The sequence below is a fragment of the Thermobia domestica genome, chromosome 9, assembly GCF_964235325.1.
Source record: "Thermobia domestica chromosome 9, izTheDome1.hap1.1, whole genome shotgun sequence".
NCBI lineage: Eukaryota > Metazoa > Arthropoda > Insecta > Zygentoma > Lepismatidae > Thermobia > Thermobia domestica.
Genome location: NC_137462.1, coordinates 86,523,904 through 86,541,561, shown reverse-complemented (window position 1 = coordinate 86,541,561; position 17,658 = coordinate 86,523,904). Strand labels below are relative to the sequence as shown.

The 17,658-nt window shown below is 37.5% G+C and overlaps 1 protein-coding gene across 1 annotated transcript; it reads left to right on the top strand.

Moving 5' to 3' along the window:
* The first annotated feature begins 455 nt into the window (after positions 1-455).
* On the top strand, positions 456-1,830 carry LOC145660922 (uncharacterized). Its single transcript, XM_081726358.1, has 2 exons — positions 456-1,376; positions 1,786-1,830. The coding sequence occupies exons 1-2, from the start codon at positions 456-458 to the stop codon at positions 1,828-1,830; spliced, it is 966 nt and encodes a 321-aa protein (XP_081582484.1).
* Positions 1,831-17,658: the final 15,828 nt, after the last annotated feature.

The following is a 17,658-nucleotide window of genomic DNA, read 5'->3' as shown; positions in this document are numbered from 1 at the left end:
GATTGCTTAGGTAATAATCCTCCTGGTAATAATAGTAACAATGATAATAATGTTCATTTTAGGCGCAATAACAGAAAAAGGTTTGGTTTTGGTAATCGTAATAATAACAATAGTAGCAATAATTTTAGTAATAGACAAGGTAACAATGGTTTTCAAGCTAAACAGAATAATCGCAACGTCAGACGAGTTAACGTTAGAAATCGTAACATTAATAATGGTTTTACCAGAAATACCAACAATCAATCAGGAAATTCTTGTGAACAGGCTGAACCTATTTTATCTTGTTGTAATTGTAGTCATTGTCCTAACTTTAGGAACAACCATGAAAGTGTGGGTGTAAATTCGCAAACTGTTCCTGAGCCTTATGCTCAATGTAATTCAGCTTTAAATTAACAGGGCAGACTCCTGATTGGTCGCCTGGAGCCCGCCAAGATTGTAGTCAGCGGCCAGCAGCTATGTTATCTAACCGAACTAATGGTACTTGGTTTACTCAGTCTCCTCTTCAAGTTTTCTTTATTTTGAATGAAAATTCACATAACAGTGTTAGTGAAAATAGTACTTTTGTAAAGTCACCGTATTTGTCAGGCCAGATAGCCGGTTTATCTTTATCTTGCATAATCGATAGTGGGTGCGAAGCTAACAATTTGAGTTACGACAATTGGAAAAGAATCGTAGAAGTGTTGCCTACCGCCAAGCTAGTTCCAGCTAAGCATGTAACTTTGCAAGCTTTCGTAGGTGATAATAAACACCGAGTTAAAGGTCAAAAGACTTTGTATCTAGAATTCTCTGGTCATGTTCTTGAGGTTTCTTTCTTCATTGTGGAAGGTATGAAATCAGACGTCCTCCTAGGAACTCCTTTCCTGAATAAATGCAGCTGTGTGGTAGACTTTTCTAACCGCATTCTTACATTCAAAGATCTCGATGGTAAGCCAGCGAAGCTGAATCTGAACTCTTTATGGATAGGTTCAGTGGAACCAGAACCCTTAATACAGGAAGTGAACCAAGAAGACGATTGTTTGGTGCCAGTGAGCGAAATTCGAAATACCATTTTGTCTAGAACTGATTTAGCCGAGGATGTTGAATCCAGATTGGTAGATTTGCTAATTCATCACAGGGAGCTATTCTCCGAGCAACCTAGACCAGTAAAAATAAAGCCTCTAAAGATCGAGCTCACGGATAACGAGCCAGTGGTGTGTAAACCGTACCCAATAGCCTACTCTATGCGAGAACCATTCAGGAAACTTCTGCAGAAATGGCTGGAATGGGGAGTGATCGAAGAACGTTTGTCACTGTATTTAAACCCTGTGCATTGTGTCTACAAGGCAGATAAGCAGTCCATCAGGCCCACGCTGGATTTGAGACACCTAAATAGAAAGGTAATAACTGCTAATGTGCGCGTGGAGCCCATACAAGATATCTTGGCTCGCCTCAAAGGTTCTGTTGTGTTTTCTTCATTCGACTGTAAGGATGGATATTATTGTCTACCCTTGGAAGAGGAATCCTACGAGAAGACAGCTTTCTTATTTGAAGGAAGGCAATATTGCTTTCGTTATTTAGTGATGGGATTAAAATCCGCCACGAGTTTGTTCCAGTTCGTCATGAACAGCATTTTCGACCTGTCCACAAAACATTTTGTCTCCTGCTATTTAGATGACCTTTGTTTTTCACCCTCTGTAGTTCAGCATTTCGAGCATCTAGAATTTATTTTATATACTTTAAACAAGTTGAACTTTTCTCTAAACTTTCGTAAATGTAGATTTTTGTTTCCAGAACTGTTATTTCTAGGACACGTTATATCTGGTCGAGAAGTTAAAGTTAACTCTAAGTTAAATGAAACTATCAGAAATTTTCCAGTGCCAAGAACTCGTAAGCAGTTATATCAATTCCTAGGTATAGCCAGTTGGCGTTGTAAATTCATTAACAATTACGCCGAGTTAAGCGAAGATCTGGTGCATCTTCTGCGTAAAGAAGCGAAATTTCAATTTGGTGCAAAACAACTAGAAGCTTTTGAGTTACTAAAGCGAGAGTTAATCTCTCCTCCCGCCTTAGCGTTGCCTGACATGAGTAAAACCTTTCACATCTTTTCAGATTCCTCTGTCATAGCCATTAGCGGATATATTGGTCAATACGAAGGTGACGAATTTAGAGTTATTTCTTATGCTAGTAGACGTATCAAACCTACTGAAATGTCATTGTCTATTTTACAAACAGAGTTGTTAGCTGTAGTATTTCTCTGTGAGAGGTTCACAGACTATATTCTTGGTAGAGAAACTGTTGTCCATACCGACAACAAGGCTATAACGCACTTAAAAACTATACGCAATCTAGATGCCAGAACCACTAGATTATTATTAAAACTTCAGGATTATAATTTGCAATTTGAACACCTATCCTCTGGTGAGAACTATATTGCTGACGTCATTTCACGTAATCCTCCTGATGAGGATGAGTCTGGTAATACTATGTATATGGTGAATGTTGTATTTCGAAATTTAACACAATCTTCTTTTTTACAGCTAATGTCTAAAGAACAAAAAGATGCTTTTGTTGGTAAATGTTTAACTAAATTGGAAGAAGGTAACTCAAATTATTGTAAGCATTTGAATTTAGTGTATGTTAAGCAATCTAATGTTTGGAAATTAATTATTCCTAAAAGTCTAGTGCAGGTAGTAATTGACGAAATTCACAAGGAAGCACATTTTGGTTCCAGGAAATGTTACTTACATTGTAAAAAGCTTTTCTATTGGCCGAATATGAAGCGTGACATTGCTAAATTTATAAACGATTGTGAAATTTGTGCAACAACTAAACCATGTTCACAGGCCAAAGTACATCAAATTTGTCATGTAGAGGCTGATCGCCCGCATTGTAAATTAAGTGTAGATCTTATAGGGCGTTTACCAAAAAGTAACTCTTATTCGTACATATTATCTGTCCTAAATGTTTATAGTAAATTTCTTGTGTTGTATCCAGTAAGGAATGCTAATGCCAAAGAAATTATTTCCATCTTTACTAGAAGGTATTTTTACCAATATCCGGTTCCCCAGGAACTCATTACTGATAGGGGAGCACAGTTTGTTGATTGTTTGTGGCGTCGTTTTTGTCGCAGGAATGGCATCCAGCATTTGTTATTGAGTCCGTACAATCCTAAATCTAACCCTGTAGAAAGGTACCATTCAGAAGTTTCTCGTTTGCTAAGAGTATTTATTAATAAGGATCATACTCAATGGAGTCAAAAATTGTCAGAGGTCCAGTCATTGTTAAATAACTCTGTGTCTCTTACTACTGGATATGCTCCCTCAGAGCTTTTTCTTAATTTTTCAGCTCTAGATAACTTCAAGAAAGAATTAGATTGGCCTTCAGAGTTTGGCGAAGTAGACCATAAGTTTAGACATCAGTCAGTATTGTTGAATACAAGGAAAAGTCTTAGGAAAAATAATTCTAAGGTCAAAACCAAAGGTATTGAAATCAAAATTGGTGATCTTGTTTTTGTAAAGAATCAGAAACATAGCTCTATGGTAGATAAAACTATTAGCAAATTTTTCTTGAAATATTTAGGTCCATTTTTAGTCATAGGTGTGGAAAATAACGCAGTAAGTTTGGTAAACTTAACTAACGAATGGATTGGTACTCATAATTTGGATAATGTCAAATTGTTTAACTGTTCCCTGGAAAAACGCCAGGAACTTTTGGTGAATACGTACTTATAAAAAAACTATTTCATCAAAGTTTTTTTTCTTCAACCTGGGCGAGGTTGTAACGCCCCTTTATAACTTGTCTACAATTGTATTACTAGTATAACTTACAATATACTTCTTGTAACCATTTGTATTTGGCAACCCTGTTGAAACATCATGTTCGCGGGTGCGCGCAAAGGATTCTGGGTACTCAACCAGAAAAATGAAAACGTAATGGGTGACAGTAATTTCGCCTGCTGACATATTTTCGATAAATCTTGTTTATTAGTGGTCATCCGAGTATCCAAAGTGGTTTTAGTTCACTTTGCAATATAGGGAGCGATTCCTCACAGCCAGTTTGTGCAACTAGTTTGAATAGCAGCAATATTTGGATGGAGTTGGAAAACAAGTTCCTGCCTTAGCCTACCACGTGAGTCGACATTGTGTGCGCGAATTTCTCAAGTTATCTTCAATGGTTTCGTAGAAGCAAATCTACGTATATAGTGTGCAGTTTTAGGGAGTAGCTTTGTCACTATGCCCGTATTATCGCACATATTTAGTTTGTGGCTTAAACTAAATCTCATTATGCACAGCTAAGCTCTTGGTAGCGGGGCCTCCCAACCCATCCACGTCGGCAATAAAGCAACGCAATGTTTGATTATCTTTTCCATCTGCATTATCACTTTGCATGGGTTCAGTTACCTACCATGGAAGTTACAAGATCGTATCGTCAACCCATCAAGGACAAACTAGCCTTCTGCAAGTGCATTCCAGTAAGCAGCCAACACAACAAGCCGAGTGATCAGTCCGTATGGTTAAGTGATTATTGCATCCTTATGATAATCTTGAATTTATTGCACAGCAATCCAAGTTTGCGTAATCTTATAGTCAATCCAAGCAATTATTTTCGTTAGCTATGTGTGAAGGTGAACCTACAACAAAAAGTCCTGTAAATGGAGTAGAATCTTGTATTTTTGGAGGTGTGGAGTTCCAAGTCATGAAGTTTACTTGTGCGTGTTTTGCTCAAGCGCTTCCTCAGTATCTTGGTAAAGCAACCAGTCTTAAGGTTGTGGTGATATCCCAACGTTCGTACTATTCATATAGTTCATTCAGGTGTATAATCTTAAATCGGTGTACCATCACCGTATCATCGGGACTGCCCATTGTCATCCAGGAAGTGGATGCCCCACCATCTCCTCTCTGCCCGGGGAAAGGTCAGTTGAAATGAGGATGTCTTCCTACAATCCGACTCCAGTGCTGAATAATCCAGAGGATCAACCCAGCGATAGTGATTGATTAATTTATCCACGCATCAATGTTACGTGTGTGTGTGATGCAGTAATTCGTGTGTCTCGTGTAATCAGTGTTCTTTCGGAAATGTTTCTCGCTTGTGTAGAAAGTGTATTTGAGGAAATGATAGTATGTCATATTTATCCAATGCCTGCCATAAGGGTAAGTACCCCATGTGATAAGAGCCCGCCTTCGCAGCCGGCTAATAATTCTGCTTGGCACAGAATTTTGTCTTCACTTTTAGTGATTTATCGACGTAATGTGTACATATCGCACCCTCTTGTGGATTTGCCAGTGCACTACTAAAACGTTGGTTTGCAGGTAATCAGTTGTATTTATCAGAAGTCTTAGTTACTTCAGAAGCAGTTTATGAATGAGATGAAGCGCATAGCTTATAACTATCCTTCAAGATCATTATGGTTACGCCACGAGCACGTCTCCACCGTTTAAAGTTTGCTTGGCCATGTAGCACAGGTTGGTCAAAAGTGTTGTCCTCTTTGGTTGTCATGGTTGTGTTACAACTGATTTAACTCTTTGTAGGAGTCATACTGTTCTCGTTCTAGTTCTTTCTTCTTAATCTCTGCCAGAAGATATCTTAGCCGCAGTAGTGTTCCACTGCAAATTGACTACATGGTTTATTTTTTTATTAGTTATGTCCCAATGTCTACACGTTGTGGTATGATACAATGTCAATCGGCGTGACTTGTTACAATGTTTTACAGCTATGTCTATCTAACTTGTCCACCTTAAATAATCCTACTCCGTCAGGATCGATTGTTCGTCTTGGCAACGTCTGCTATAAACAATCACAATATAACATGATGTTTCTCTTGAAAAGGGTTTATTAGCCTGTTAGTAACAATTTAGTGGTGTATGATGTTTGTTTATACTTACGCCTCACGCAATTCTATGTCCACCCGACTAGTCGTGGTTATTAAAGTTAAATTGCTCGAGCTATTTTGTACTAAATAAGTACTAAATCCATGGTGAACTTATTAACATAATATTTTGCTTGTAGTGTGTATCCTAGGTGTATTTATTATCCATGTAATATGTTCTTTTTTTGCGTCTTCATTATTCTTCATTTTTCTTTTTATCTTTATTTTATTCAGTATAAGTACAATTAGTCCCGTGACTGTGCAGGTTTAAGAGTTATAGAAACTTTATATTGTTTGGTTTCAATTTCAATGTCAGAAAACCTAGTCATTCCATTTACGCGTGTATTATAATTATTGATTAACCTCACATGTGAATATTTACTCAGTCAAATAAACATTACCACCCATTTAATCATAATTTTACATTTGAAAAACCAAACCTTACAGGTGTATTCTTAATGATTAAGTTTTCCTTGTTTTATTCTCAGGTAAAGAAATCACGGCACAAGGAAAGGGCTGTTCCCTGTGCACTCGTAGAGTGTACAGAGGGCAGTCTCGCACAGGTTGGATTCGTTTACCGTTGTATAGTTGTGTTATATATTTTTTCTTTTTTTCATTAGATCGTTTAGAGGCAGGTTTACTCTGTCTTTGGTGTTTTGCTTACTTCTTTCCTGTGTTCCAAGCCGTTCACAGGTGGCGACCCCTTTTATACATCTATTAACTCGGTGCTCCGGCACTGAGCGTCAAACTTAGCCGTAGCCTGCCAGGGATTAGGGCCCTCTGGGGCGCTACAACATATTATGTTTATCTCTTGATGACAATTAAAATCAACAGGAACGCAAACGCAATGGTTGCTAAAGAGTAGTAGCCATAGAAAAACTTTGAATTGAACTGTCGGAATACAATAAAAATGTAAACAATATGAAGGATATAAATCAAAATTTACATTGAGCCTATTATAACTTGTCTGTAGCAAACAAGGTATGTTACACCTTCTTTAAATTTTTACTAAGGCCTAACGTTTTGGGTAATTTGGATAATTTCACACCAAGGAAAGGAATATCATCTCTGAAAAATACGGTTGCCGATGTTACTATTAAAAATTGTCTGACCCTGGATAAGTACAGTACGAATAATATACTGCTCTTCTATTAGATTTCTAAGGTAAAAGAGACCGTTGTAGCGATTAGAGTTATGGGTGATAGCTACTATCATGCTAAAGACAGGACGGACCACTAACACGTAGTTAATAAAAGCCGTCAACGTCTTAAAAGACAACGAACGATTTCCAACATTAACACTGCACGTTTTACAAGGCATATCGATACCTTTAATTATACAGGCGTAACAGATGTGTTGGCAGCACACGAGCACAACTTCGTGTTCCCTTTCACCGCGCGTATTTGGTGCCTTCAACATCGTCTCTACGTCATAGGCTATGTACCTAAACCTATTAGTATGCTGAGGCATTTGTCTCAGAACAAAATATGTGTGGTTTATATCTACATGCATGCTACACGTTGAACAGAAATCTTCACCACACACTTGATCAGATTTTTGACCCCTGTTATCAAAGATGACACCGCAATTAATGCACTATCATATACAGATCTACCCCCTTTATTATGCTTCACATGATTCTCAAAATATACACTCTCAGCTAACTCTCTATTGCACGCATCACTTTAATTTTGTTAATAGTGTAATCACGTTCGCAATTATGTTCGAAAAAAGAACATTGAGTTTCACACTTGTGTTGATGGTCTCTCTCGTCATAACCTTCCAACCAATAACAACAATACTTCCGTGGCTTAAGGAATGTACTAATATTGCGATTAGGTTCAAAATGGCCAACAATGTCACCTCTCTGATAGTAAATAAAGATTTTATTTTCTGCATGCTTTCCTGGGAAACGAACTATATATTCCCGGTTCCTTTTTCATGCTCCTGATAAATTAAAATTCGATATTCCACTTTCAAATAAGATTGAAAAGCATCAACATGTGTAAAGTTACAGCCTCCCTTACTTTCAACGTTAACTCCTGCATTCTTGCAGAGAACTTCTGATTTAAGAAACCATGTATCTTGGTCTCTTGTTCTTAAAAGATGATGTATGTTTTGTTATCCAATAAAAATTGCAAGGGGAAGACAATAAATATTCTTATTTTGTATTCGTATTAAAGGCTTTTACAAAAATCCTGGTATTTTGAATATTTCTCAACGGCACTCATTGTATTTCTTTCCCTTTCCATATATGCTGTCGGCAATGTGGAACGGAAACAGTACTTCATGCTCCAAAACAAGCTTCTCATTTGAATATAATACGCTTTTAATGAAGGTAAGGACCATTGTAGCAGAGAAATCGCCTTTTCTCCTCCATGGAATATATACACCCTTGTTAATAGTGCTGTTACTGCTATCTATGTATAGCCAGATATCCGTGGAGCGCCCGCTGGAGATCACAAGTTCGAACGCAAAATTAAATTTTCATTATAGTTTATCAATGTTTCTCTCATTACCCACAGGTCTGACGGCAATTTCATGGCCCATAAGGTGAAACTTAGAAAAACCTTTTTCTGCTTTCTCTAACAATTTCAGTTACTATTTTTCTGATTTTGCCTGTCATTATTATTACTATTATTACCAGCTGTATTGTTATTACTAATACTACTAATAGTAGCACTTGTACTATTATTATTATTGCTCCCATATCCAATCAATGTTAGAACAAGGGCGTTAGAAGGCCAGGCTGAGGAGACAATTGGTTCCCATAGCCATAATTATCCTGTACACATTGTTGATGAGGGGGTTGGATACAGGATTTTGTCCCTGGATCTCTTGCGTGGGTATAACCACAGCCTCGTCCCCATTCTCAACCAATCTCCCTATTTCTTCTTCAACGGAATTTACATTACCAATCCCATCTAATTCATCTAAAAATGATAAATCTTCAGTAGTTAATTCATTTATATTATTACTCAAGTTATGATTTTCTTGATGGATCATGACTATCGGGTTTCCAGATGGGATTAAGCATTGTGCCGAAACAAACCCCATCCCACAATTTAAAAATATATCTTCGTATATTTTATTCTGTCTACCTGACCTTCCCCACAAGATAATAAATGCATAAGTTTTTGTTGAGCCTGATCATAACTTTGTTCCGTACGGAGAAATCCGAGGACAAACAGATCTAAAATATCAGCACTGGATACACAGTGCTGCAGAATTAATGTCATTACCTTCGAAAACACGAAGGGTTCGAAGCAGCGCGTCACCTCTGTCCAGTCCCGTTGTCCACGAGTTGCATTTCCATTATGCCTTTCCACACGCTGAAAACCTTTGGGTAATAGTTCAGGCCGCGCACCAGCTTCTAAAGGTAAAGTTCATCCACTAGGTTGAGCTGTTGGGATTGGCAGCAGAAATCCCTCTAAAACAGACAAAACAGAAACAACTATTTTGAGTTATAGAGTTCACTTTTAATATATCACTTTAATAATAATAATAATAATAATAATAATAATAATAATAATAATAATGTAGGAAAAGAGAGACTAATCAATTATTTTCAAGGTTCACTTTAATAATAATGTTTAAAAAAGAATAATCACTTATTTTAAAGCAGCATTTCAATATGTAAAAAGAAGGGTCAATCAGATATTTTCAAGCTGTGGTTAAAAGAATAATATGTAAAAGAGAAAGACAGCAATCAAATTAGTTTATGAACAATGACTCAACGATCTTACAAAATAGAGGATCTTCCCTTACAATAAAATCTTGAAGCCATACATCACAGTTTCACTATCCATAATCTGCCCATTCCGCCCAATAGGATCGCAATGTTTTGAGCCAAGAATCATGGCGGAAACGAAAGTAGCTAATCAGTCGATGGCGGAAAGGAGAGTTGCCAATCAGACGTGTCTATGCTCGGTTTTTTTATGGCTTCATCGATTTAATAGGATAAAGATACATATGGAGGATCCTCTATTTATGACATCCTTGTAATGACTAAACTTTAAAAAGGTTTCTCTCTGTTCAGTAATACTGGTTAGAAACAAGCCAATTGTAAAACGTATGGTTTCTTTTTTAAAAAAATTCAGTACCTATAAAAAATATAAAATATACACATATTAATCTCTGGTAAATCTCTAGAAAAGATGACGTGTCCACGTCGGTACTTTGGCCGCTCAACGAAACGGTAGACTACTTAAAACTGGATTTTTTTCACTAGTGCTGTTCCCACTAATGCTTCGGCAAGGATTAGCTCACTGTAATATAATAATAATAGATCTCAATAAAATCTTATCTCCTTTAAATCTTCTATATATTTAAGAAACAACTACTTAGAAGACAAAAGGAAGTCCTTTTTGATCTCTTACCTATAACGGTCCGGATGAATAGCTATTCAAAACCGGATGAATAGCTATTTTATCACCTCATATCATGTATGCCGACACGTCCTATCATATATGCCAACACCGTCGCTAGTAGCGAGACCTGGTGTCAAATTTTTTATTTAATAATCAGTTTACTGTACGCTTTTGTTCAGGTCGGATATTTGTGCGTGTAATTTCGATGTTGAGGTGGGTGAGCATCTATACTATATGAAATTAACTTATATTACATAAATTTATCATAGCCAATGAGCATTTTAAAAATTATTCTAAGTAAATGAGTATTTTTAAAAAAATGCAGAATTTAATAATCATTGGATTTGCAACGTTGGGGCTACTCTATCCTCCAATTACATAGAAAAGTACCGATCAAAAAATCATTTAGCTAGTATTACCCACCACCAATGGTACTGCTATATCAAATATTCTATTCGACTTTACATAAAAAGAAATGGCAAAAGACACAAAGTGTTCGAGTAATTTAATATTGGGCCTCTCCCAACAAAATTTTTATTGCTTTCCTCTCAAACATAGTTTCTCTTTATGAAATTCGATTTAAAGTTATAGGTAAGAGACAGGCCCGCATCCAGGGGGTGTAGGGGTCCGTCCCCTAAATTTTTACTGGTCCCCTCTAAAATTTAACACGTAGGTTTGGAAATGAACTATAATATGGGATGAACTAATATTTTTGATCGGGCCCCCATAACTTCCACCGGGGCCCTATAATTTCGAGCTGGCTACAGGCCTGGTAATTGACACAAAGTTTTCTGTTAAAACAAATAATCGGAGTTTCCACAAGCGAATCAGCAAAAATTGAAAGCAATCCTTAAGACACACAAAGTGGTTAATCTAGGTGTCTTCTGCAGTAAAAGATCTAAGTTCAAACCCCGTCAGAATCACCTATCCCGTAAAATTTCACAATGCGGTCCATGGCGTGGGGTGCGTTTAACGTTAAAACCCAAATTTAAGCCTGGGCGATAGCACGTATCGTTTGCACCTCTAGCGTGGAAAACCCGAGTTCGAGCACGAAAAAAGCGCCTATCCATCGCGGGCGTCTTTGTCGTAAAAGATCCAATTTCAAAATCGGACCCGAGTGCGGTACTGCAACCAGTTCACGGCTTCAACGTTAAAAAAAAGTCAAATTCAAACCGCAAATCAGGCCTTCTGGCGGTAAAGTTCACACCTCTGGTGTGAAATGACCGCTTCAAACCTAAACAATACAAATTATATGGTTCAGTTCCCCCGGACATGTACCTTGGTAAATATTAAACTCAAAATAACATTATTCTCCACGCTTTCCTCCTTCCCACGAGGTTCTTTGAATTATGTGCTTAGCTACTAACGAGTTCAAAATGTAGGTCCATGTGTCGTACATCCGTGATGTTGAACAACAAACTACTTATAAGAATAATTCAACTCTTAGTTCCTGAATATACAATTTATCTTATAAAACATCACCACAAGAAATTCTGTATAAATAATTAATTATCCTCTCTTAAAACTATACAAGAATCATTGAAATCCTCAATCGTTACTTTTTAAACACAGACTTTTTTTGATAAAAGGTAAAATAAATATAACACAATTCTCTACACGTTAGGTTATATACCATACAATGGACTTGTTCTTATGTGTTTACCGGAGTTTCCTCATTTCTGCCCGTTTTTTGAGAATATTTTTAGATTATAACTTATTACTGCATAAGTACGCGTTAGACTGGTTCTCAATAACTACGTGTGTACCATATGTTTTTGCCCCTACGTTTTCCCGGGGTTATCCCATATCCTCTCGGAGCCGTGGTGGCTGAGTGGTTGGTGCTTGGGGTCCCGGGTTCGATTTCGTTCCCCACCAAGTGAACTTTCTGGTGAACAAACACCGTGTGCGTGGGTTTCCTCGAGGTTCTCCCGTTTCCTCACACTTTCTTAATGCAACCATTTCATTCATTATTCATCGTCGCCGTGTCCTTTAGCCTAAGCGGCATAACCGTGGGTCGTAAAATTCAGATTTCATTTTCATTTTTCCTATTTCCTCTATCTCATTCTACTACTTTTTTAAAAATTATAACTCATTACTGCATAAATATAAGTTAGGTTACTTCTTAACAAATAATGTTTACAGTACACAATGAGTTTGTCCCCCTACGTTTTCCCTGATTCTTTCCTTTCTTCGCACATTCCCATCCCACCATTTTTGAATTATTCTAGCTTATTGCTGCATAAATATACGTTCGGTTCCTTCTTAACAATCAATTAAGATGTGATGTTTATAGTACACAACAACTTTGTCCCGTATGTTTTCCCGGGGTTCTTCCATTTTTCCCACATTCCTATCCCACCATTTTTTCAAAGATTACTTACTACTTCATAAATATACGTTAGATGCTTCTCAAGAAGCTAACTTTGTACCATACAATGCGTTTGTGACGCTACGTTTTCCCGGGTTTCCCTTTTCCCCACATTTTCATCCCACCATTTTTAAAGATTATAGCTTATTACTGCATAAGTATATGCTATCATTGTTTTCAAAAATGTAGGTTTAGACCATTCAATGACTCTCTCCCCTAGGTTTTCTCAGGGTTCACTCATTTTTTACATATTTCCATTCCACCATTTTTTAAATAGACTGTAAACTCCCTCTTAACCACTTCTCATACAAAAAAGACGGTAAAATAACCAAGTACAAAAAGCAGCAACTTACATGTCTTCTAAGGCGAAGAAGAAACAGAGTTTAAACAGTAAATCACAAAACAACAGCACAACAATCTGCAACTCACGTTAACATCACATATAAGGAAAAGGGAAGAGGTCAAAATTTATATTTCTTATTAGGGACATAGGAGGGCATTCATCCAATATCATTTAAAAATTTTTTGGACAAATCCATAGACGATTTCATACAAAATCAGAGTTTCAAATATTACAAAATTTTAGTGCAAATGAGAGGTAGAGAATTTTACATCAGTTAAGAAACACCGCACCTTGTTTTTCATAAATTGGAATTGCAATTTGCAGTTAGACTGTATGTTCAGTTCGTAGGCTGACAATTCATTAAGATGTGATGTGTTGGTTAGAATGGGTGACACTATCATTCATAATGCATTTACAAGTATTATGTTCTCAGAAACATTTTTCAATCTCTCTCTCTCTCTCTCTCTCCCTCTCTCTATCAACAGAAAGAAAACTGTCTCAATCAGGTCAATCACATACACACACTCGCTTCCTCCCCTTTCACTCTCACATTGTATCATAGTGGCAGGTCAATCACATTATGCAAAAGGCGAGAGAGGGGTGAATGAAATACAAAATGCCAGCGCCAGCTACAGGAAGCTTCATACGCACTTAACTGTACCGGTGGCTGGAATGCACTAAGAGGTCAACAACGCAGGAGGGGCTGAGGTAGTAATTATGACGTCAAACAGACGCTTTCACCACCACGAACACTGAGTTTTCCCCTTCAGTTAAAAGTAACCAATCGAGCAAAGCGGAGGACTATAGCTGAGTGCTCAGAATATACAAAGCATACGAATCAATGAATAAAGAAATGAATAAAAAATAAATATTTCCACCTCACAAGTTTACACATTTTAGTACGATCACACCCATTGAGTGTTCGAGTAAATAAGTGAATAAAGAAATGTCCCGTCCATATCATGCATTCGATTCCCATTGAGTTCTCTTTTCTACAATGCGGGCTACATTTTCTCCATTGTTAAGCACTTACTATGCACGCCTTTCACATAGGAATCCCGGGTTCGATTCTCATTGCCAATATGGCCATCTACATTTTCTCCTCCATGGCTAAACGCTTAGTGTGCACACCTTTGGCGTGGAATTTTTATTCGTACGAAACAGTTTCTAGTCCCACTTTCCATTGTTCACACTCATTGAGTGTTCAATTCCCATTACAGTACATAAGCAGAAGTCGTGGGAGGCTCCTAAAACGTTGGGAAACCATTTTAACAACTAGATTTTTATACAGTACCTAAAATCAAACCTGGAAACTCAGGGAACAACAACAAAAAGCTTCCCAAACCAGGGTTATTCTGATGGCCATTTTGTGGATCCAGGGACACTCTTCAGGGATTATAGGAGGTCCTTACACAGGGGCACTCTTCAAGGGCCATTTTTTACATTGGAAACCATAGGAGGTTTCTGGGTACCCACGTTCCATATTTTTAACGAGTTTTTAAAACGTTCACACATAGTGTTGGAGTAATCATTATGAGGGATTAAAAAGGCCAAGGTTCTTCTGAGGCTCTTTCGAGGATCCAGAGACACTGTTCAGGGACTATAGGAGTTCCCTACACAGGAGCACTCTTCAGGAACCCATCTCAAGCCAGGACAATGCTCCTGATGACATCAAGGGTCATTCACATCATCTAATGTCATTCACATTTTAGAAAATCTCACCTACTTTTAATCCATGTACTACTTAACACGACAAAACTTTCTCTTTCTTGTAACCCATGCTACTTCTGCAAGAGACAGCTTTTCCTTTGATGTATAGAAATCTAGACCTTCCTACTGACAAACCTCCCAAATTTGAAGTTTTACTCATACAAAGAACGAGATCTACCACTCAAACTTTAAGATACGTACATCGGTTTTATTTTATCCTTCCAAATTTTTAGGTTGGCAATTTTCAAAACTTAAGAATCCTTATGTAACCCTCTCCAAAATTTCATCCAAGTTAAGTTTGTACAGAAGTGGGGAAAGGCCAAGCTATGACGAATTCTTCCAAATTTAGCTTTGCGAAGAGGGAAGTGCGTAGCTAACCACACACACACACACACACATAGAAAGACTTGTGAGCGAGAAACTTCGCAGCTTTTTGATTCGCTAGAATTTTGTCTCGCTGCATGCTGATTCTAAGAAATCCTCTTGTATATACGAGGGTTGTTTGAAGAGTATATATAACGTTATCGTTATATATATCTTCACAGAAATATCCATGAGGAAAACAAAAAAGTCTGCTTTCTATGACATGATTCAATATCGAACAGATTCTAAAACTCAAATTGAAAACACTGTACATTATAGATGGAGACTGGCTTCTACATCGTGCTGTTTGGCCACAACACGGAACATACCTTGTATACACACACCCACAAAAGTATCTTCCCCCTAAGTGCTCTAATTCCATCACTTGGGGTCCAGGTAATTTGCAGTTGTGGGGTCCAGATAAACCCAACTTACACGTAACTTTTCTCGACACTGACAGCAGTTGGTAGCCCTGATCCAAGTGTTTATCCAGGTAACATTGTATAGTAGGTGACTAACGAAACAATTCTCCATTCTAAGAGGAATGTCTATGCTTCGGATCGTGTTTCCCAAGAACATCATATATTTATCTTAATACTGCAGTGTATGTAATGTTTATTTCTTTATATACTGTATGTTTAGAGAAATAAAAATACTGACCATGCATGAATCAGAAAATGCTTGAAAGCAGCTGAAAATTTCAAATCTGGAACAACTGCTGGAAATAAGTTATTAAATGATTGCCTTCATTGAGAGACCTTCTCCAATTATCCTCATTTCAACGTCTTTTTCTTTCTGGAGGAGAGAAAATCTTTCTTGTCACACTGAGTATGTCTTGAAATTGAAATTGAAACATTTGAAAAAGTTTCAATCTGGCCGTGCTTCGAACCCGGGCACGCCGAACAGAAGTTCAATACGCTAACCAGTTACTTACCGTGTCACTTAACCATCTATCTAAACTTTTAGCTAGTTAAAATCATTACATGTAAGACTATACAAACTACTAATGCTCGTATGTGAAGACGTTCCTTATCAGTGTCACAATGACTTATTCGATATTTCCTTCCTTAACGCAAAAGCAAGTTATATATACCTTCGTCAATGCGGAAAATATCACGAAACGTTCTTCAAGTTGAGGCTACCTCATCGTTTTTAACTGCTCCCGATTTATATTACTACTATTCTTCCTCATCGTAACTTATAATTTCCAAAGAAGGAGAGCCGGCAGCATTTACGCCGATACTAAGAGCAGGGGTGCAGGCAAGGGGGGGCCCATTGGGGCCAGCCCCCCCAAATGGTTTCCTGCCCCCTCCCCAAATGACCAGCATATATAACATCATAGAAAAATTTCTCGCTTCATTCATTTAAAAGTAACAAAGTTTATTGACAATAATTTATGGTAAAATAGTATGGAGAAATATTGTTTTTCCATACCGATCGAAAAATAGTATAGTATCTCTCCCTTATGCCGATCGAAAAATAGGATACATTTTAGTTACAGCAGATTACACAATTTACTGCGATTTACATTTGACAGTTTGAAGAGAAATGGTTTAACAAGGTATTATCTGTCAGGAAAGTAAATGTACACCTATTTTTCGAGTCTGGCATTCCTGCGTTTCATCCGTGGAGAGTATGAGAATTAAATCAATCAAATGTTTACAGAGGGGCAAAGAGAAAAGTTTAATCTGAATAAGACATTGCAGAGAGGCACAAGCTGTGAATACAAATAGTGCATAGTGTAAATAAAGTACGACACCGAAAGAGAAAGCCAGAATCAACTGTTAAACGCAGAAAAAAGAGAAAGAATTGTCGAAGTGGGAACATAAAACACATATACAATAAATACGCCGACAATAAACTTTCACCACGCCCTGATCTTGGTGTAGTGGTTAAGGTGCTGGCTCACAAATCCAAAGGACGCCAGTTCAAATCTCCTGCAAGGTAGTTTCTAATTTTTTTTCTTGTCATACTGCTCATAAGAGATAGTAAAAGAAAATGAAAAATTAAATCTTTGTGTTTTACGTCCCACGGTTATGCCGGTTAGGCTAAAGGAGACGGTGATAATGAGAAATGAGTGAAAATGGTGGAATGAAGAAAGTGGGAGAACCCCGAGAAAACCCACGAGCACGGTGTTTGTCCACCACAAAGTCCACACGGCGCGAGCTGGGATCGAACCAGGATCCCAAGCACCGGAGGTGAACGCTCTACCACTGAGCCACCTCGCCCCCGATAGTAAAAGAGGTTGTATTTAGTCTTTCGTAGCAATTATTATTGGTAATGTTTAGTACTGATAATACTTTTTGTCTTTGCGTATTGCTTTTATTCTTTTCTTCATTTCCAAAGAGAAGAATATCCGAACAAATGCCACCAAAATTCCTCTTATTTTGAATGTAAACGCCATTTGCAATTAGTGAAGAATAAAAATTAAACGTTTCGACGTAGCTGCAAAAAAGTAAAAAAAAACATGGAAGTGGAGGGGTTCGAATCCATATTCATGGTTATTAAAATACAATTTCTACATGTCTTACACTTCTCGACCACGTTTCTACGTTAGCAAGTAAAAGGCTTGTGTTTAGGTTAGGCTGGTCAATACATTTTGCAAAGAGGCCCGGTTTAGTTCAACGCAGCACAGGTGCGAGAAGAGAGCAAAACACGT

Excerpts from the sequence above, each read along its gene's own strand:
- LOC145660922 (XM_081726358.1), top strand. The coding sequence starts at position 456 with ATGTTATCTAACCGAACTAATGGTACTTGGTTTACTCAGTCTCCTCTT. Across the intron at positions 1,377-1,785 it reads TGAGACACCTAAATAGAAAG|GACACGTTATATCTGGTCGA; the intron begins GTAATAACTGCT and ends TGTTATTTCTAG.